The sequence below is a fragment of the Vicugna pacos genome, chromosome 25 (assembly GCF_048564905.1).
Source record: "Vicugna pacos chromosome 25, VicPac4, whole genome shotgun sequence".
In the NCBI taxonomy this organism is placed as follows: Eukaryota; Metazoa; Chordata; class Mammalia; order Artiodactyla; family Camelidae; genus Vicugna; species Vicugna pacos.
In genome coordinates this window covers 9,039,009-9,061,134 of record NC_133011.1, presented here as the reverse complement: position 1 = coordinate 9,061,134, position 22,126 = coordinate 9,039,009, and the positions used below count along the sequence as shown (strand labels likewise).

Below are 22,126 nucleotides of genomic sequence, written 5' to 3'. Positions count from 1 at the left end.
CAATGACTTCTAGTTCTACCAAATATGTAATAAATGTACATTTCTACTGAGGATCTTGGTACCACAAATAGCTCAGAAAACAGTATACTTGTCCATTCTCATTGGAGCTGTAGAAAACCTACATTTAAGATGGTAGTCTGATATCTATTACACTTACTGTTTTCAACAATTAAGGTGATTTTGAGGTCCAAATTCTGTTAGTTAAAATATTCATTTCTCAGGCATGTACCATCCAACTTGGTACAATATTATTCCTTTGTTTTTCATGTCATGGAAAAAGTACCGCACTTAGAGTCAACTTAAGGTTTCAGATTTGGACCTTCCTCTATAATCTTGTAGAATTCCAACATAATTGTGAATATATTTAATTCTTCGTGGTATATTATCAAACATTTAAATAGTTGTCTCTCCAAAAGCAGCAGAACATAGTAATATGGGGTAGCAATAAACGGTAGTAGTCAATGGCTGGACTTTGAAGATAATTCTGGATTCCGACCCCTACTAATCTTACTCTTCCAATAAGAAATAATCTTTATGTACATATTTATTAACATAACACGAATTAGATAAAATTAACTGAAAACACATAAAGCTAAAAACACCAAGGCACAGAGTCAAATGACTATTTTTTGCCTCTAAATATCAATCAGTGACTTATATCAGAACATTCCTTCATCTCCTTATGGTTGAACTGGATGGAACCTGGTAACAATTACTCAACATTAGTATGTCAAAAACCTCTGTTCTTATTTTGAGGGTTTGAGTAATGATGTCAATGGTTAAATGGTAACTCTAAGTATTGTATAGTATATATAAACCAATGACACCAAATAATAACATCTGATACCAAATGGCTTATGTTCTAGGAGTTAAAGATTCTCATAATAACAAAGTTACTTCGTGATACCAAAGAGTCAGAAGACATTTGTTCAGCTACAGTAGAATTCAGTTCTCACAGTAAGTGCTTCTCAGAATCAAGCCCTTTGTGTTTCAGGTTTTTATCATCTGTTGTATGAAAGTCTTAGAGACGTGCTATCACAAAGGCAGGCCGACTTCAGTACTTGGTCAATAGGGGAGGATGACTTCTAATAGGAAAGCAACAACAACAACAAAAAAATTCCTATAGCAATTTTTCCTATAAACATAAGACTTCTTACCACTAATTCATATGTTTATGCACTTTATTCAGTTCAGTGCTAATACCAAGAGAGTATTCATTTCACTGAAAGGACAATCCATGTTTCCTTTATTTATTTCATGTTGTATCTTGAAAGAGTATAGTGCCTTGCTCAGTAAACATTAGTTGAATCAATCATTAATGATTAAAAAAGAGAAAAAAAACCACATATGTACCTTATTTAAACTTTCCATAGTAGCATATTACTTGACATTTTGGTCAAAAATGTACCTTTATGTAAGGTACATATTTAAAATTTATGATTTCATTTTTATTTAAAATTTTAAATGATCACCAAGAAGAAAAGTGTTTCAGTCTTTTATTTATCCTCTCTGTTCATGGGAAATCAAGTTGTTCAGCCATGTACTCACTGCCCAGACAAAATAATGCCACGGGGCAGCTGCCTTAACCAGAGTTGAATTATTTATAGGAAACTTAAAAGATAAAAATAGAAAACCTCCTGAGAAAAAGCCTTGCACACCAGGTTGTGGATCATTCTGGAAAGGCAGCATGCTTTAAACAGTCACAGGCAAAGAGACAAGACAAATCCACAAATTGCCCATATGGGAAAGCAAGGCTTACTAAGGGATAAAGAGGGAAGAGTTATAAGCTTGGGAAAGAGAGGACCTGAAGCAGGGCTATAGACTGTTTCATTACAAGTTTTCAGAAGCTAAAGACAGTCCTGAACACCAGGGTATCTATAAAAACATGCTTTCTAAGTGTTTGTGCAGGGATTCATTGTGAACACAAAGGATTTTCCTTGAACAAGAAATGAATTCTATAGTGTAATGTTACTGAGATTTTTGTGGTTGTTTTTTGCAGCCACTGGACAACACTGACTACAAGGAATTGACTGACTACTAGAGGAATCTGAAACAGCTGGTCATTCCCATCTTATTAGAACATTTTCTTCACTTCTTTCTGGACACCACTGTTTATACTATGTTCCTCTCCTACCTCACCGGTAGCTCTTTCTAGGTGTCACCGCTAGTTCATTTTCCAGCTCTCTAATCATTTAGAAGATCCAGGGATTCAGTTGTTGTGCTGTGTCTCTTCTCTGTAAATGTTCTCTTCTTAGATGATCTCACTCCATGTCATGGCCTTAAGTATCCTCTACATTGTGAAAATTTCCAGGGAAGAGTCTGGATCTGCCCCCTAAACTCCAGACTACTTATCCAACTATCTACTCAATGTCTCCATTTAATAGGAATTTAAAATTTAGCACGGCTAAAGCAAAACTCTTGAGTCTCCCTCTGCCTTTAGATCTTTCCTTTTATATTCCTTCAGGTCTCAGTAAATAGCAAATCCACATTTCCAATTGCTCAGATGAAAACAAATAAACAAAAACACTGACCCCTCTAGAGACAGACATTTGGCATAATTTAAATTGCTCTATCCAAAAATATACCCAGAATTTGACATTATATTCTTTAGTGATACTACCCTGGTCCAAGTCACTGTGATTATAGGCATGTACTATGGCAATAGCCACATGGCACAAATGTGGTCACATTCTCAACACAGCATCCAGAGTAATAAATACTATTAAAACTGCCCCAAAAGGCCACAATATTCCTCTAATAAAAACTCTTCTATGGCATTCCATTTTATTCACTTTTATTAGTCAAAGTCCTTAACATGGCTTATTAAGTCCCTATAGAATCTGGCTTCCCCATTGTCTTTTTTTTTCAATTGAAGTACCATCAGTTACAATGTGTCAACTTCTGGTGCACAGCACAATGTCCCAGTCATGCATATACATACATATGTTTTCTTATTTTTTCATTAAAGGTATTACAAGATACTGAACATAGCTTCCTGTGCTATACAGCAGAAACCTTTTTTTAAATCTATTTTTATATATAGTGGCTAACATTTGTAAATCTCAAACTCCCAAATTTATCCCTTCCCACCCCCTTTCCCTGGTAACCATAAGATTGTTTACTAAGTCTGGGAGTCTGTTTCTGTTTTGTAGATGAGTCCACAGAGTCTTTCTTTTTTTTTTTAATTTAGATTCCACATATGAGTGCTATCATATGGTATTTTTCTTTTTCTTTCTGGCTTACTTCACTTAGAATGACGATCTCCAGGCCCATCCATGTTGCTGCAAATGGCATTATTTTATTCTTTTTTATAGCTGAGTAGTATTCCATTGTATAAATTTACCACAGCTTCTTTATCCAGTCATCTGTCCGTGGACATTTAGGTTGCTTCCATGTCTTGGCTATTGTAAATAGTGCTGCTATGAACACTGGGGTGCATGTATCTTTTCAAATTAGAGTTCCCTCTGGATATATACCCAGAAGTGGGATTGCTGGATTATAATGGTAAGTCTGTTTTCAGTTTTCTGAGGAATCTCCATATTGTTTTCCATAATGGCTGCACCAAACTACATTCCCACCAGCAGTTTTGACCTTCCCTTACATCCCTCTTAGTGGTGCTCTTCCTGCTCCAGCTAGATTGTCCTCCTTGCTGTTCCTTGAAGGCAAGAATACTGGCAAAAATACTGGGCTGAAGAACACAGCAAAAGAGGAACCATGCCACCCACCACCTTTCTCTCCATCTCCCATTTCCTTAATCAGTAAGGATTTAGGAAATTTCAGTGGAGCAGGAATAAAGGCAGACAGATGCCAATTTGTGAATCTTATTATATTGCTATTCTTCCATTCCATTGGTGTGGCTTGGAAAACACTTGAAAATGAGATAAAGGAAAATGCTATCTTCTTCCAAGACTTATGAGCTCTGGAAAAGTTGCTTAGTTCAATTCAGTAAGCATTACTGAGTGCCTACTTATGCTAGGACCTTGGAAACAAATACGCCTAAGACTGAGATTATGTCGTTGAGGAGTTTACACCAAAAAGAGGGAAATAGTTGGGGAACAAACTTACTAAATGGATCGTTGGCACAGACCTATTTCAGAAAATTTTACTATAATGTAAGAAGTATAATAACTGTAGAAGCATTGTCTTATAATGACCCTTCACACTTCTCTAAACCACTTGCATATAGCCATGGACAAGAAGTTATAACTCATTCATAATCCTAATGACTTTTACGTCACTGGAAAGAAATATAAATACCTCTTGCAAAGGTAAGGAAGAAAAGTGAATTTTCACATTAAAAAATAACCTATATCTGTACTTTTTTCTCCAACCCACATCTGCTAACCTGCTGAAAATCTTTATCGCTATTAAGCAGGGTAACTCACATTTCTGCAAAGGGTCTTCCTCCTTCAGATCCATCCTACAGACTAGTCTCAACCATAGGATATTATTCAAGAATAAATAGCAACAGGGGAGGACACAGCTCAGTGGTAGAGCTGCATGCCTAGCATGCAGGAGGTCCTGGGTTTAATCCCCAGTACCTCCAGTGAAATACCAAAGAAATAAATAAATAAACCCAATTACTCACCCCTTGCAAAAACTGATGGATAGATAGATAGATCCTTAAGATAGATAGCCTTTCTGAAGCTATTCAACTTTATTTTCCACTCCAATTCAAAATCTTTCCCAGGCTGTTCCCATCCAAGTAAACTGCAACCTCTTGACTATGCTAACCCCATCTATTTAAGACTGACCTTCAAGTTGTACGTCTTACAAAATGAAAAATTTTCCAATTCCTAAAATCTACATTAATAGTGTTTTCTCTAGATCCTCCTCAGTTCTATAAAGCCTACCACATAGCACACTACATTCCCCCCTTTATTTAGAACCTAAAGTTTATCGGAACAGATGCCACATCATATACTACTTTCAATTCCCAAAATTACTGAGAACAGGGTTAAGAACACTGAAAAAATTCAAGGTTATATTTACTGATTATTTGACTAAAAATAAAAATTTACCTCTATATGTAGGTTGTACATGGACTACTATCATAGTTCAACATTTTAAAACGTATCTAAATTTCTGACGCAGCCAGAATACCCCAAAAGACAATGTGTACCAATCTAAACTGTGCTATAAGCTGCTACCTTCTCCCAGATATTTGATAAGTATCTCTGGGAAATCTGGGAACTGATCTAGAAAGTTACAGGACATCAATTTAAATCAATTAAAAGACAGAGGGTAAATAAGGTTAAGAAATGTGATTATTAAGCCCCTAAATAAAAACAACAAAAGAAAAAGGATTTATTCACACACGCAACAATTATTTACTCAATTTGCTCAATGCTAGAAATAGCTGTTAGATTCCGAGAATACAAAAATGAGCAAGTCAGATATGACCCTTGACATACAGTCTGGACGAAGAGACAGAAAAAAAAAAGTGGAAAACTGATAAACGTTACAAGGACAGAAAAGAGCTGCTAAGGTAGGGAACCCTGGGGGAGTGGTACAGACCTACTTTAGAAAGACCAAATGGGAAAGGTTTCTTTACTGAAAGGATAACATTTAAACAAAGACTTAGAGTATGAAAAACACACAGCTATGAAAGGAGCAATGGAAACAACAGAAACAGAATATGCAGAAGATCCTAGGCAAGAAAAAACATGCAGTATTTGAAGAAATCAAAGAGGATCAATGTAAGGAAAAATGACAGAAGATGGAATGGAAGAACCAGACAGAGAGGCTTGTTCAGATCAAACTTTGTAAGTCCTGGTAAGGAGCCTGAATTTTATCTTAAGTGCAGTAAGTCACAAGAGTGTTTCAAGCAGGGAAGGAAATGATCCAATTTAGATTTTTTAATAAGATGGCTCACGCTGTCATCTGGACAAAAGGTGACAAGATAATTTGTAAATGACAGCACTGAGACTAGTTAGGAGACCCTTACATTACTCTGCACAAGAAATTACGTGGTTCTGACTAGGGAAGTAGCATACAGACAGAATGAAACAAAGACTCGAGATATAATTTGGAAACAGAACAGACAGAAGACACTAAGGATCAATCCTAAATTTCAGCCTTGAGCAACATAGTCAATGATGGTGAGGGAGAGTTACAGAGTTGTACAGATTTAATACGTGCCCGGCTTCCGCAGCCTGTAAGATATTTAGTGATGTAGAGGCAACTGGATGTGAGACATGAAGGAGAAGGAGAAGGAGAAATAGAAGAAGAAGAAGAAGAAGAAATCAAAAGAAAAGAAAAGACTGGTATAACAAAGCAAGCCAGTTAAGACAAATATAAAATAAATCATCAATCTGAAATAAACACTAATATGTAGGCATGACTGAAAATGCTGGAGTTTAAAGCAGACTTAAGATGATTTAGAAAAAGAAACATGATAAAGATGATAAAGAAAAGAAAAAGTAAAATTACAATGCAGGGTCAAGAACTAAAGATAGTTTTACCTTGCTTGAAGCCTACAGTTTTCCTTTTAAAATGCAAATATGAAAAATATGATCCTTTTATCTGAATTGTGTTTAACCATTTTATAAAATTTTCACATACCTTATTTTATTTAAGTCTTACAAGAAGACTTAAATCTGTGAGATAGTTGGGTATACTTACTACCATTTTATAAATGAATAAAATGTGGCTGTCTGAGGTTAGCTTGAAGTGGGAGGGGGGAAGTGGGTCAAAAATGTGGTTTTTTGTTGTTCATTTACTGTTTTTTCCTGCTGTATCTTCCAAATTCTTGATTTGTAGTTTTCATTGATCATTATTTTCAGCAACTCTATTTGACAATATAAATTTAAATAACTTGAATAGAAAGTGCCCTTTACATAGTAATACTATTTTTGAATTTCTGGAGTTTGGATAATATATAAAGCTTTAAGCAACTTGCCATAGAAACTGCAGCAATGCCTGAGACTTTTCATCAGAATACAAACTTCATTTGATACTATCACTCCAGAAAGCCCCTTGGGAAATAATGGCTTTTGGATTCTGCAAGTCAGCGTGACATGGCATGCAAAATTGCATCTTATGCTGAGCCAACCAGGAAAATATATGTCATCACTATGCGACATTGAGAATTTCATCTGGAAACTATAATCTTTCTCTGACTGCTAAAAGGAGGGGGAAAAGACTGCATACAAAACAGTTTGGTTGAATTTTTGCTGAATTCTTGCCAGTTTGTGTAAAAACTCTATATTAGAAAGAATTTATTTCCAGAGAAGAACTCTATATTCGAAAACCTTTCTACGTACTTATTAACACCACCATGTGTTCTCAAAGAACTTTAAAATTAACTGACATGTTTTAAATTGTATGTAATGATAACTCAAATTAATGAATCTCTATAAGAAATTGTTTATAATAAAACAAAGTTGCAAAATTAATAAACTGTATAAAGCAGAACTGTCTTTTCAAAACTGTATATAACAAAAACACCTCTTAATTCCTTTCCCCCAGCTGAATAAACTCTAGTTAAGAAACAAATGAAAACATGTTGTAAAGTCTGTAATCCTATGTCTTTCTCTTCTAAACTATTTTTCATCCTGCCCTCCATTCATGTGTGCATTACCTTCATAATTCATTTACCTTATTCCTATCAAAACAGAAATGTGTGAATGTGATTTAGTCTAAGTGTAATATAATCAACATTTTGTGTTTTCAAGCTGTTCTGACTGACAGTAAAGTGAAAAGTTAGCAGATGTAATTGGAAAAGCTGATTGACTCTCAAAAATTATCCCCAGAGGCCATGTTTCTGTTATCCCTACATTTTCATTCCTCTGAACACAGAGGTAGACACGTGACCCAACCTGGGCTGCCACCGGGCCAATCATAACTAACCTCCTTGGCCACAGTGATTGTCCAAGATGTGTGCACATGAGCCAAAAAGGCCAAATAAAATCTTCTTCAGGTATGTTTTCAACAGACACTGGAACAGATCTCTTTCTCTCTGATCAGAGAGACTTAAGTATGTGAGTCCAGAGGTATCACAGCCACGTACACCGCTAAGTCAAGAAAAATACAGTCATTAAGAGAAAGATAAGCCAACATTTTAAAAGACAGAATCCTAATGGAATGAAATCTCTAAGTCATCCCAAAGAAAAGATTTATATTTGCCTTTCTTACCATTTGGTTATGAGATAACCAATAAATAATCTGCTTTTTTAAAACTAAAAACCACTTGAATATAGTTTTTCTCTTCTTATCAGAGAGCCCTTCCTAATTTAGAATTGTGTCTTCTTTAGTAAAGGAATCATCTATTAATTAGGGGAAACCAGGCAACATGTTAGTAGCTGTACCTACCCAGTCCATGTAATATCATTACACAGCCGGCACAGGCTCCAAAACACCACAGAATGCTGTCAGCATAACATGGGGCTTACTTCCTTAATAGCTATTCAGCTTCACTCCCTGCCTAGCTCACCTGGCTCTCCCTCCTTCCATTCCCACATTTACTGGTCATTCTCTCAATGATTTTCTGCCTGAGCCTGCGTATTTGGGAATGCTATTGATTTTTTAACTCCTCTAATCTTTTTTTCCACCCCAGAAGATTTCTTGAACTACATTAGCCAATACTTCTCTCAGTTTAACTTGGCTCCTTGGGACCCTCCCACCTGGACCTCATATGAGAGACTTTCTCTAGATTATCCTAAACTTCCAGGTAATTGCATCCCAATATAGCAATGTCCTCCAAAAATGTGGTGCACAAAACCACAAGACCATCCACTGAGCTGTAGGGGACAAATATGAGAAAAATATGTATTCCTATTTACTTTTATCTAAAAATGAAAAAGACAGTTAATGTTTAGTAAAGTAGACTCACATTGAGGTCCTTCTCCATGTCAGAAGGCCACACAAAACACTACGCTAAATATACTGAAGGAAGAGCAGACATTCAGTAATAGGAAGGAACTGGCAGGGATCCTTCACTCCAGTTTTCAGTTAACTGTGGCATATTACAATTTACACATACACAGTTAATCAAATTTATAAATTTTATTATCTACATTTAACCAAATTGTATTACCTACATATAAGTAAATGAATCCTTATAATTTGGATACATACTTTTAAAAGATTCCTGTAAAATACACATACCCAAACATATGGATTAAAGAGACCACTAATTTAAAAACAAGAAAATAAAGGTGCCACTAATTTTTTTAAAAAAAAGGCAACGTTTTTCCATTAATTTGGAAGAATATCTTATTGATATAAGAAAGATAGAAACACACTAGCCTGATGTTGATAAGATCTTTGCAAAATGGCTAAGAATGAAAAGTGTCCTGAGTACATCAATGATGCCTCTTCTCCTCTTGAATCCATATATCTCAATGAGGTGGCTGTCAGTTATGTTAGCCACTAAAATCAATTACTGAAATAAACTGACTTAAGAACTAAATCTTTAGGTTGTTATAACAAAGCATTAAACTTTATTTTTAAAAATGAAGTATAATTTTACTCTTACTGTTAATATGGTTAATGTATTATTATAATTCAATCAGAATAGTAAGATTTAAATGTTAAAGTTAACATTTTCTTGAATGCTTTATAATGTATTAATATAGTGATACACATATATAATGCATAAATCAATAAATGATATACCACAGATGCTGGCTCAAAATTTTTCACTGATAAGAAAGTACTAAGAAAAAAGTTTGATGACTACTACTCTAAAGATAAACTACTTTCAAACAGTTTGTTTCCTCTGTACTTGTTTTAATTCATTCTTTTACTATTTAGTAATGCTTTTAACAAAATGTGAGCCTGCCTCAGCTGTGTTCAAGGAAACCAAAAACAGTGGTTTGGTTTTGTTTTTTCTACTTAGTTTTGTTTTGATCCAGGCTTCGACCAAGAAATTTAAAAGGGGAAGGAGTAAGGTGGTGAGGACAGTAATCACAGTAAAATAACTCCAAATGATGTAGAATTTAAAAGTAACGTCTCAAAATTAAAATAATTTACCTTCTTCTAAAGACATTGCCTCTGACAAAATTCAGTGGAGGCTACAGTCTACCTTCAGAGTAAAAGTGAGAGTAAAATTTGAACATATTAAAAGAAACCATACATAAACAAATCTCCTTTACTGTCCTAGAGAATTAAAAAAAAATGAGTCAAGGAGCTAATGGAACAGTATTTTGTTTAATTAAATACGAAATAGTAACTGGTCTAGTTCTCGAGAATTGAGGTTTCAAGAAGAAAAGACTATGTGCATGTTATACAAACTGTAGTACCTTTTAAAATAAAAATCAATAAATGTAGTTTGCTTAACAAACTGAATACATTCTTGGAATTAATTGGCAAACACTAACTATAAGCATTCTGCTGGACACAGGAGGAGACACACTAAAAAAGTACAAACGACATTTCTTCCTGAGCTGGTGATTTCCTTGAGGAGTCCTCATATGAACACTAGCAATGAAAGAAATTCATGTATGTAGTAGTACCAAGTGAGCAATGCAATTATCAAACATATCTATAAAAGGTCATCATCAAGTGATCAAGGGATGTTTTGTGAAACATAAAAAAAATCAAAGTATGAAGAAACTGTAGTTGATAGCTGCAATCATCTAGACTCTGGCTGATATGTCAAACGATCATCTGGCATCTACTGAATCCTTTAGGAAACTAAGCTTAGAAATGGTAGGGGGAGGAAAGTGGGAAGGGACAGACTGGGAGTTCGAAATTTGTAGATACTGACAGACAAATGTAGAATAGATAAACAAGATTATTCTGTACAGCACAGGGAAATATACACAAGATCTTGTGGTAGCTCACAGAGAAAAAGAATGCGACAATGAATATATGTATGATCACGTATAACTGAATAATTGTGCTCTATACTGGAAATTGACACACTGTAAACTGACTATAACTCAATAAGAAAAAAGGTATCTGATTACAAATTATGTTCATTGCCCAGAATAGTAGAGAAACAATTTACAATTGGAATATTAAGTATCATTTTAAACTCTGCAGGCTGCTAATACTTTTCCCCATAAATTTTAGGTTTAGAAATGAAAGTAATTTTTCTTACAAAGTAAAAAAATAAAAAGAACAATTTAATAAATCTATATTTGCATTAAATTCTGATTACTATATGAATGATATTTTCAATTTATTTCAAATATATTTTACTAAATAAACCATTTTATTTTAAAGCTTTTTCTAGTCTATAAAAAGAAAATATTTTTAAACCACATTTTTTTATCCCTGAAAGAATAAAATCAATTACATATTATGCATTAGTGTGTACTCATGCTTTAATATTTTCTAATGAAATTAAATATATAATTAAACAGAAAGGAATGGAATTTTATAACCTACATGATTACAGTAACTTCTAAGATACATAAATCCACAAAAAATATATTCCATGTACATTAACACTAATTCTATATTGTAATTACAAACATATCTGCTCAACATTCAAGCTTAATCAAATTAAGGATGGCTTAACCATTTTTAGATGAGTAACTATACTGGTGTGATCCATTTGACTTATACTTCACAATTCTTAAAAAAAATCAGAATCCAAAAATACATCAGTGCCTTCAGGAGGAACTATTACTAACAAAAACTGGAAATCTCCCTCCTTAAAACCATCCTATAAGTTATACTGCCTGTGGAGAGAATGATTTTTTTTAAGGCTCAAAGGAATTTCAAACTTGGTGTAATATATTAAACTTAGAAAAAAAAAAGGTCAAGTGTAATGTCATCTCTTATTTTCTTAGAAGGAACATACTCCTTGTATGTGAAAAACAAGGGGCTTGCCTTGAAAAAATTATACATTTCCTAATCTCTTATAGTCTCTGAAACAGGGCAAGGAAAGTTATACTTAGTCTGCATAAATATTTGTTTGTGAAGAGAAAATCAACTAAATTGGCTTATAATGGTACATACTCTTTATCTTCTTACCTCTTTCTCAGAGGAAGTGACAATTCTCTGTTAAATCCTACATCTGTTTTTAAGACCTATGATCTCATTGTATAAATTATTCCCAACTTTACTGTATCTCCAATTTTTTCTTCTCTCCTCTTTACCTCACTACAACTATTGACCGACCTACCCAAATTTCTCAAGAGTCGAAACTCCTGAAAGAGTTGTGTACAGACAGAGGCTGGTCTCTACATGCTCAATCCCCGTTCATTCCCTAACGACTAAAGCTCCTCTGGCCAACTGATGTTGGCCAATTAAAGTTTTTCAGTCTCATTTTTCTTGATGACTACAGCACACCACGCAGTCACACCCTCTTCCTACAACTCTTTTCAATTATGTTATCCATCTTAGACGTTCCTTTGTTGCCTGCTTTCCAGAATGATGCTTCTCAGTCTCCTCCACTGGCTCCTACTCCTTACTCTTTAATGAGAAAGTAACTCAGAATTGGATTTGGGGCTTTCTTCTTATCTTGCAGTGTAAGGCCACCCTGAGAGATCATGCCCTTGGAGAGGCTTTGGCTATGATCCACAGGTTGATGACTCCCAAACCTGTATCTCTCACTGTGAAAAATCTAAGCCATATCTCAGACGTGAAAAGACTTTTACCAGCTTTGACTTCTGATAGCCCCAATAAAAGGAGAACATTTATTTTCTGTCTTCCAAAACTCAGCTTGTGACGTTCCATTTTAAGTTATTGTGGCACAGACTGTTAAATAACCACTGATATACATTCTCCCCCTTCTTTCTTAGTTAGAACCCACACATTCTGGCCAGGCATGTGCCTCAGAGAATACAGACTGCACTCCTGAGATCCCTGTGCAGCTAGATACAATCATGTGACTAACTTGTGGCCCAGAGAAATGGAGCAAAAGTGGAGTATGCAACTTCTGTTTAATTTTTAGAGATAAAAGGGTCCTGTTTACTCACTTCTGCTCACTGAAATGCAGATATGATAAACTACTGAAACAACCACTGTGGACCAGAAGGCCTCACATCACAGGCTACCCATAGTGGAAGAGAAAGCACCTCATCTTGGAGAAACTTAACACCTCTGGGTGTCTACTCGAAGCTTTCACATGAGAGGCAAAATCTGATCTTGTTTAAACCAAAGGTTGAACAAGGGTTTTCTGATATTTTCAGCCAAACTTAACACAATCTTAAGAATCATAACTAAATTACTGAACTCTTGCTTAATTTAAAAATACTATGTTTTGAAATGGTCAGAAAAAAATAATTAGAAATATTCTACATAATAGCCCAAGTTCACTGTCAAAAGATTCTTTTAAGAAAAAAATCTGAAACCTTTCACTATCTATAATACAAAGTGCTTTAAAAAATTCAGGATTTTTCATATTTAATTCTTTTTATTTTATTTTATTTTTTTAAACATTTTTATTGAGTTATAGTCATTTTACATAGAGCACAATTTTTCAGTTATACATGGCATATTTAATTCTCTTTGAAAACTAAATAAAACAGAATTTCCGTATACCTGACAAAAATTTTAAACATCTGAAACATCATAAATTTTAAATTTTGTTAGAAGCATCAGTGACACTGGGATATATGTAAGGACATGTAAGCTGTGTGAGCTCTGGGAATCATTCCATTCTCATGGAAGAAAAAGTATGTCAGTAGTAGTATTTCACTTTGGAGTTTCACCCAGGAGTTGTGCCACTGAAGTGACACCCAATTAAAGGCAGAAGGAACCTCCTTGATCATCACAGAGGTTAGGTGTTTCCCACTATACCTACATTGGTAGCTCTGATGCAAAATTCTTCACCATCTTAGTCCTATGGAACTGGGCTGAAAACTTAAAATATTCCTTCGATACAGAAAAAGACACTAAGAGGTTAGCTGATTATATATTAGGTTTTAGAGGGGAAATTTTACATAGACCTCATTTTTAGGGTTGGTTATGTGATTAAGGAATAAAAGAGACAACTAATAATCACACAATGACTACTGTAACCTGGGACTTTCATTTCTAAAAAGTCTCATTAAATATTTTTTAAGCTTGGGTAAGTTGCTTGACCTCTTGATGATTCACACAATGACTACTGTAACCTGGGACTTTCATTTCTAAAAAGTCTCATTAAATATTTTTTAAGCTTGGGTAAGTTGCTTGATCTCTTGATGATTCAATCTCCTTGATTATAAAATGAAAGGTTAGATGATTTATTCCTAGATATACATACAATCCCATATGATTTTTCTACAGGTATCCACATGCCTTACTCCCTCACTTGCTTCAAGTATCTGGTCAAATATGAACTTTCAGTGATGCCTACTGTAATTACCCTAATTTTTACCCCAAAGTTCACTAAAGCTTTGTACATTTTTTCCCCTTTATTCTCTTTGTGCCTCATTTTGGCCAGTTTCTATCACTACGTCTTCAAGTTCATTGATTTGTTCTTCTGCAATGTCTACTCTCCTGCTAATTCCACCTAGTGAGTTTCTCATTTCAGATACTATATTTTTCATCTCTAGATTCGGGCTCAGTTCTTTTCTATACCCTCCATTTCTCTCTGAAATGTATTCATATTTTCTTAAACACCTGGATGTAGTTATAATACCTATTTTAACGCACAGGCATTTAATGTACCTGCCAATTCTATCATCTGTGTTATTTCTCAGTTTATTTCTATTGGCTAGTTTCCCTCCTGGTCAAAGTTGCCTGTTTCTTTGCATCTCTAATAGTTTTTGATTCAATACTTGACACTGTGATTTTTAAGTTGTTACCTGTCTGGATCTTACTGTATTCCTCTTAACAGCACTGGGCTTCATTTTACCAGCAGTGAAATAACTCCTTGTTCTGGTTTCTTCAGAGAGGCATTTCAAAGCTTATTTAAGATGGGTCTAGCATAGGCCTTCCTATGGATAATTTAGCTCCACTCTTGAGGCACAGCCTTTTTGGGGTCTCTATTCAATTTCCCAAATGATCAACGGAAATCGTGAACTATGCATAGTAGGAACCTGAATGCCTTCCAGTCCTGTGTGAGCTCTGGGGATCATTCAGACCTGGGTATCATTCCTTGGTCATCCTTTGTCCAACTTTGTAATCTCATCCTACATGTGCACATCTCACTATTCGGCAAATACTCAAGGATAAATCCACTGCTGATTTATGAAGCTCTTTTGCTACACAGTTTTCTCTCTCTGGAACTCTGTCCTGTAATTTCCAGCTATTGCTGCCTCCTTTTACTTCGATCCCTTTGCTTCCCTAAACCTCAACTTAGCAAAACAGCTGCGTTCAGCTTGATATATCCCACCCTGTTCCGTAGTCTGGAATGCGCCTTCAACTAAAAAGCCTGGGCAACCCTAAGGTTCAACTAATTGGTTTCCTTTCTATGAGGGATCATAGTCCTGCACTGCCTATTGTCTGATGTCTAGAAACTTTTTTTGTTCTCTCATATGTTTTGACCAGTTTATTAGTTATTTACAACAGGAATATAAATCTAGTCCCTGTTACTCCATCACAGGCAGAAGCTGAAGCTCTACAATTTTAATTAACAGCAGTATCTACTAAAATTTACATCATTAATTATCACATCTTTATTATTATCTCGGTAGCATTTAAAGAGTCAAATTAAAATGCCTTCTATTATTTTAACTGTGTACTCACAGTGCTTTTAGACGAGATGTAATACATAAACATCTAAGATAAAAATGGCTCATATTTTTAAAAGAGCCATCATTTATGAAGTATCCTGCTTTTTAAAGTTTTCATCTCCATTACAGACATTTTCATCAAGAGTTCCAAATTAATGTTCATAACATTTCCAAAACATAGGGTAAACAGATGGCATAGCTTTTAGTGGTTTCCTTGTTTTAAAGAAAATACAGATTCTCTAGAAGATTATTTAGAATTTTGTGATAATATATTATCTTCATGTGAAACATGCTTTTATTCTGGCTTGGCCTGCCCTGCGTGCCTATATCTCTCAAATTGTGCTGTTCTGCTGTCAACACATTTTCAGCCATCAAGCACATGTTCCCCCTGCAACCAGCTACTTAAAACTGCTTAATTGAGATTGGAAGAGGATGTCTGCTTCTTATTGAAAAAAAGGAAAATCAAGCCCAGTGCAGTATCACAAACCCTTGGTCTTCCTGAGCCAAAAATACTATATAACACAGGGATGAACTTAACATCTTTGGACTTTAGGTTGAGGATATAAAACTACAAGGTTATTTTAATAAGAATTCAGGGATAAATTAACACATTTTTTCACTGTGAAATTCAGTTAAAAAATTAAAATATGCATTTCACAAGAATGTGAATGCACATCCTCTTCAACATACCGTGGGGTTACATCCTGATAAACCCACTGTAAGTTGAAAATATCTTGAGTTGAAAATGCATTTAATATACCTAACCTACTGAACTTCATATCTTAGCCTAGGCTACCTTAAATGTGCTCAGAACACTTACATTAGCCTACAATTGGGCAAAACTGTCTAATGCAAAGCCTATTTTAAACTAAAGTATTGAACAGCTCATGTAACTTACTGAATACTGTACTGAGGGTGAAACCCAGAATGGCTGTATGGGGACAGAATGGCTGTGGGTGTTATCAGCTGTTTACCCTCGTGACTGCATGGCTGACTGAAAGCTGTAGCACACTGCCCCTGCCCAGCATCATCAGAGTATCCTACTGCTATTATTGGCCCCTGAAAAGATCAAATATAAAATTTAAAGTATGGCTTCTACTGAATCCGTACTGCTTTAACACCATCATGAAGTTGAAAAACCAGAAGTCAAATTACCGTGGGTCAGGGACTGTCTGTATACTTAATACAACCAAACTGTACATTTTAAAAGGTTAAGATGGTAAAAGTACAAGAAAAACAAGAAAAATGATATGTAAGAAGTTATAAATACCTTACCAAATTCATTACAGCTTATTATTAGACGTTAAAGAGAAAAACACTACTTCAAATGAAATCATACAATTTTTTTAATTACATTAAAAGGAAATTTAAAACATTGTTTTATATTTGCATAGATGTTCTAGCTAAGAAAGTAAAAGAGGAGGAGGAAAGAAGATTGAGATATTCTGCATTTGCAAGAATTCACTTTAAGAGGGAAATATCAGGAGATGATTCTCCACGGGTCTCTTGTGCTTTTGCATGTCTTACAAGTAGAGGCAGTGAATGCCTTTGTTCCCAAAGGTGTTTTTAAGGATATCTGTACAGTGTACACCCTCAGAAGACAGACATTGTCTTTTTTTCTGAGCAGGTTTGCTTATAGTCTTGCTAGGTATACATAGGGCTCCCCACGAGAGAAAACAGCAGGCATGCTTTCCACCCATTATTAAAGGTTCAGGTTCCCTAACGGAGGGTTCTGCTGCTATAACATAATCCACTGTATACAGGTATCCCCTGGCCCTCTTTGTGCCACCCTGTGGGAATCAGGTGTAGGGCAAGGACATAAGAAAATGCTAACACTCTGGTAATTCCTAATGCCATAGATTATAAAGTCTTTTGTCTCCATTCCACGAGCCTCATGTCTTTGGCAAACATTGATGAAACTGTATCCTGGATAACATGATAACTTGTCAGCTTAGAGGTAGGGTGAAATCACAGACCCTTTAGAGTTCTTGACACATACCTGTTACTGTTTTTGTTTTTATAGGGCTGCTGGCATATTCAGAGGCCTGATAAGACTGTTGCTTTGCCAGGGGTGCACTTCCAACAGACACTTCATCCTCCTTCCTTCTGCTAATTGGCATAACAAGAGGAACAGCTATCACAGGCTGCTGGAAGAGCCAAATGAAAAAGTAAATTATTTACTATTTCTAAAGCAGAGAAGGTTAAACACAGCATCTCTGAGGAAAGTCCTTCACATGTTGGGGTTGAGGTTTCATTATTTATTATTATTTTTTAAACTAATAATTACCATAATCCCCACCACCCCAGAGATAATAATCATTAGCATTTTGATACATTTCCTCTCAATGTTTATCTTTTCTTCCCCCCAATGGCTTACATCACTATGTTAGTTTCATATACACAATATAGTGATTTGATACTTCTATACATTACAAAATGATCACCATCATATGTTGGGTTACCATCTTTCACCATACAAAGATATTACAATATAATTGATTATATACCCCATGTTGTACAAGGGGCTTTTTTACTTTAAACAAATTAATCAATCTTTGCCACCTACCCTCTTTGTCTCTTTCACACACACTCACACAAGGACACTCAATTTCAATTTTAAATTATAACTCTGTTCAAAACCCAAGAGAGCTTGGAAATAATTAAAATTTAATATAAATTTTAATAAGAAGTATAAAGATAATAATGGTAAGGATAAATCAAGACTAAAATTAACTTTGAAATTTAGGATTATTAGAAAATGAAAAGTTATAAAATGTATTTTAGGGACATACTTCTGTAAAGTGTTTATGCACATGTTAATACAGTCAAATTTTTTTTAAGAATTGCTGAGAATCTCTATATTTTGTCTGACAAGGTGATATTCACAGCATATTTAGAAAGAATAGAAAAATATCTATAGTTAGGGAAAGCTGGAAAACATTATGATCCTATATTGAATGCATGAGTCCTGAGCTGGACAATAACGCAGCTGTTTCATCTTTATTCACTGAAATAAAGTCTGATGTTACTGCTGATGACGCCCAACACAATCTTGTCAGATTTTTGGCAAATAAAATAAAAAAAGTATTTTAAGTTTGCTACAGGATCAAAGATCAATGTTGAACTGGGTGGAAAACAATCATCTAATGTTGGGTTTTAGCCACAAACTGAGAAGGAAATTGCAGCTTGGGAAACAACAGATGATAACTGTGATACAGCTGCATCAGATGGTGAATCTGGAGGAGGCTGGTCAGGCTGCAGTGCAGTCTAATGTTACCCTCAACACTACAGCATCCACACTTTTATAAGCCTCACCCAACTTATGAGTCTTATTTAATATCATTTAAATTGTGAATAAATATTTCAATGAGAACATATGTACATTACGTAACAGTATAATATATTCAACCAACATATGACTTAGAGGAAAAAAAAAGCCAGATTATTTTGCAAGTTGTTACTTAGGCTGAGTAAAAGGACAAGAAAAAGGATAATGAGAAAATGAAAAGATTATATTGTGAGAACCACTACAATGTAGAACACCCACTTTCATGTTATGTAAATATTTAGTCAAGCTGACAATATTTCTACAACTCCAAATAAGAAATAGCATTTAAAACCTAAATGAGAAATGCTGAGCATAATTTAAACTTTCTCATCTATGAAAGTTAACAGGATGGAGATGTCTACTGGAAAAATCCTTTATGCTCTAATATTTAGTGATTCTATAATGCCTTGGGTTTCTTGGCCATCATTTATAAACTCAGAATATGATGAAGAACTCTAAGAAATTACAACAAATTTGAGGGTCAAAATTAATAAATAATAAATAATCAGAGAAAATTATATTTTCCCAAAACCACCCTATATATTACATGTCACAAATTATATATTTCATATTATACATGCTACATATATAGTATGTGTATATAAGTAAATACAGGTGTAAAAATTAAAGGATTGTATCAGTGTCATAATAGTGACTGACTCTGGGAGGAATGGGTGGTCAGTTAGCAATCAGAGGGGATTTTAGCTTTACTTGTAATATTTTATTCATCTCTTTTAAAAATGAGCAAATGTGATAAATTGCCGGTAATTACTGTTATAATAGAATATGTATGTTTTATTCTTTATAATTTTCTGTATTTTTAACACTTATTAAATTTAATAATATAGGAAAATTTTATAGGAAGAAGGACGAAAGGCTTCTTAGGTATTTTGGAACCATGGATATTGATGAGGCAAGGAAAGGACAGAGCCGGGGCTAAAATGCCACTGAAATTTGGGGGAATATCCAGTACCAAAAGGTAGAAGCATGTAAGCAGAGCAATGAGAGGTTGCTAAAAATAAATGGCATTGCTTTTGTTTTGACTGGGGTAGCCATATTTCCAGAAAAGTGGTAAGAGTCACTCATCTTATTTTTTACCCAGTATCTTTTCATGCCTGACCTGCAGCACTTACATTAGCAATCATTCAGCAAATATTTATGGAGGGTCTCTGTTGGACACCATTATAAGTATTTAGAATACAGCTGTGTAGGACACATGTAAGATCCTTGCTCTCTTGATACAAAGGTTTTTATCTTGGTATCCACGTGGGAGAAAGGGCTGGAACCAATCTCCTGTGGATACCGAGGAAGGACTGTGCTAAGAATGGCATTACTATACTCCTTCATACTCTCCAATGCACTAACTGCTTCTAGAGGGAGGAATGGTCTCAACCATGATTTTATTTGTGTAGCCCCATATCTAACATACTACATTGTATTCTGCAACTGTTTGACAAAAGGAAGCATGAAGTGGGAAAAGGATGGCAGAAGTCTCAAATGACATTAGGACAAAGAAGAAAAGCCTTTAACAGATGCTCCTTGAGAAGCAGAGTTATACTTTAGTTAATTTAGTATATTCTTATATAAATATAAAATTATGCATTTTCTCCCATCAACTAGCTTTAAGTTACCTCAGGAAAAAAATACAAAGCTATTTCAAGTAGAATACTGTAAAACTGCAATTGAGTCAATGGGAAAATGCAATCCAATACTGCATAAATTTGGCCTCAAAAATTCTTGGCTCTAGAATATACCAGATGTGACAGTAGGTAAATAAAGCTCAATAAGCATAAATATCTTCATCTTTAAAATGGGAATAAAAAAACATCAGAATTACATTTGTATCGTGATGTGGAAAATTACGTATAAGTATCCTAGAGACTGTAATTGGCTACTCTTTACTCTGTAATTTATACCCCCTTAACCAAACATATATCCCAGGTCATCTGCACCAACCATCCCAATACCAGGATTAGACACACTCAGTGCATTTTTGTTGAATAAACATAAATACGAAGAAATGTAGAGATAATAAAGTGAAAACAAGTCTTATGTATCAGGCACTCTAAGAATAAACATGTAGGCACTTTGAGGGAAAACAGGCCAGTAATCTAGTCTCTCTAAAGTATCTGCTTTACGAGCAATTATACAGCAAGTCCCTTTAAAAATTAATTCAACTCAACTCTGAGCTGTAATTTCTTGTAAAGAAATTAAAGAATTTTTTAAAGGGGTATAGCAGGGGTCATAAGAATCCTGATACATCCATAAGTAAAATCAATAGAGGAAATACATAACTTCGATAAGTAAGAGAAAAAGAGTCACTCGTTGAGAATTATGAAGAGTTTCTCACCTGTGGCATATGTTTGCTGGTTCGTTTCTGAGGTTGATAAATGAGCCAAGTGTATAAGATAGGGTCAATATTAACTGCTAGTCCTTGTACACTACAAAGAAGCATAGCACCTAAAAAACGAGGTTTGAAAACTGTTACAATTCCTCCTAAAAATAATAAGCTGAGTATCACTTTACATCAATTACAGTAGGATAGGTACAATAAAAAGACAAACAGTAATAAGTTGCCAACGATGTGGAGGAATTCAACCTTCATACATTGCTGGTAGAAACTAAAATTGTGCAAATAATTTGGAAAACAGTCTGACATCTTCTCAAAAAGCAAAACAGACAGTTACAACATGACCCAAAAACTCTATTCCTAGGTATATACCAAGAGAGCGGTAATCATGCCCATGCAAAAACTTGCATACAAATTTTTACAGCAGTATTATTCACAATAGTCACAAAGTGGGAACAACATCAATGCCCATGAATTGCTGAATGGATAAACAAAATGTGGCACAGTCATGAAACGGAAGAAAATTATTTATCCATGAGAAGGAATGAAGCACCAATACATGTTACAACATGGATAAACCTTGAAAACATGCTAAGTGAAAGAAGTCAGTCACAGAAAACCACATATTATATGATTCTGCTTATATGAAATGGCCAGAATAACCAAAATCATAAAGAAAAATAGTAGATTAGTGGATGCCAGGGCCTGCGGGGAAGGAAGAATGGGAAATAACTGCTAATAGATACATGGTTCTTTGGGGAGTGATGAAAATGTTCTGTAATTAGCAAATGGTGATTGCTGTACAAGCGTGCAAATATTCTAAAAACCATTAAATTATGCACTTTAAAATAAAGTATTTTATGGAATGTGACTTACATCTCATTAAAA

At 34.7% G+C, this 22,126-nt stretch overlaps 1 protein-coding gene across 5 annotated transcripts in view; it reads right to left on the bottom strand.

The window, feature by feature from the left end:
• The window catches only part of VPS13B (vacuolar protein sorting 13 homolog B), a 625,623-nt gene that overhangs the window by 370,041 nt on the left and 233,456 nt on the right, over positions 1 to 22,126 (bottom strand). For 4 of the 5 annotated variants that reach the window (XM_072949533.1, XM_072949529.1, XM_072949532.1 and 1 more), the window contains exons 20-21: positions 21,239 to 21,348; positions 17,560 to 17,707 (exon numbers count right to left, since the gene is read on the bottom strand). In XM_072949533.1, the coding sequence (XP_072805634.1) occupies positions 17,560 to 17,707; positions 21,239 to 21,348 (258 nt within the window). The remainder of the gene's footprint in view (positions 1 to 17,559; positions 17,708 to 21,238; positions 21,349 to 22,126) is intronic. The other variant, XM_072949531.1, reaches the window with a different exon arrangement.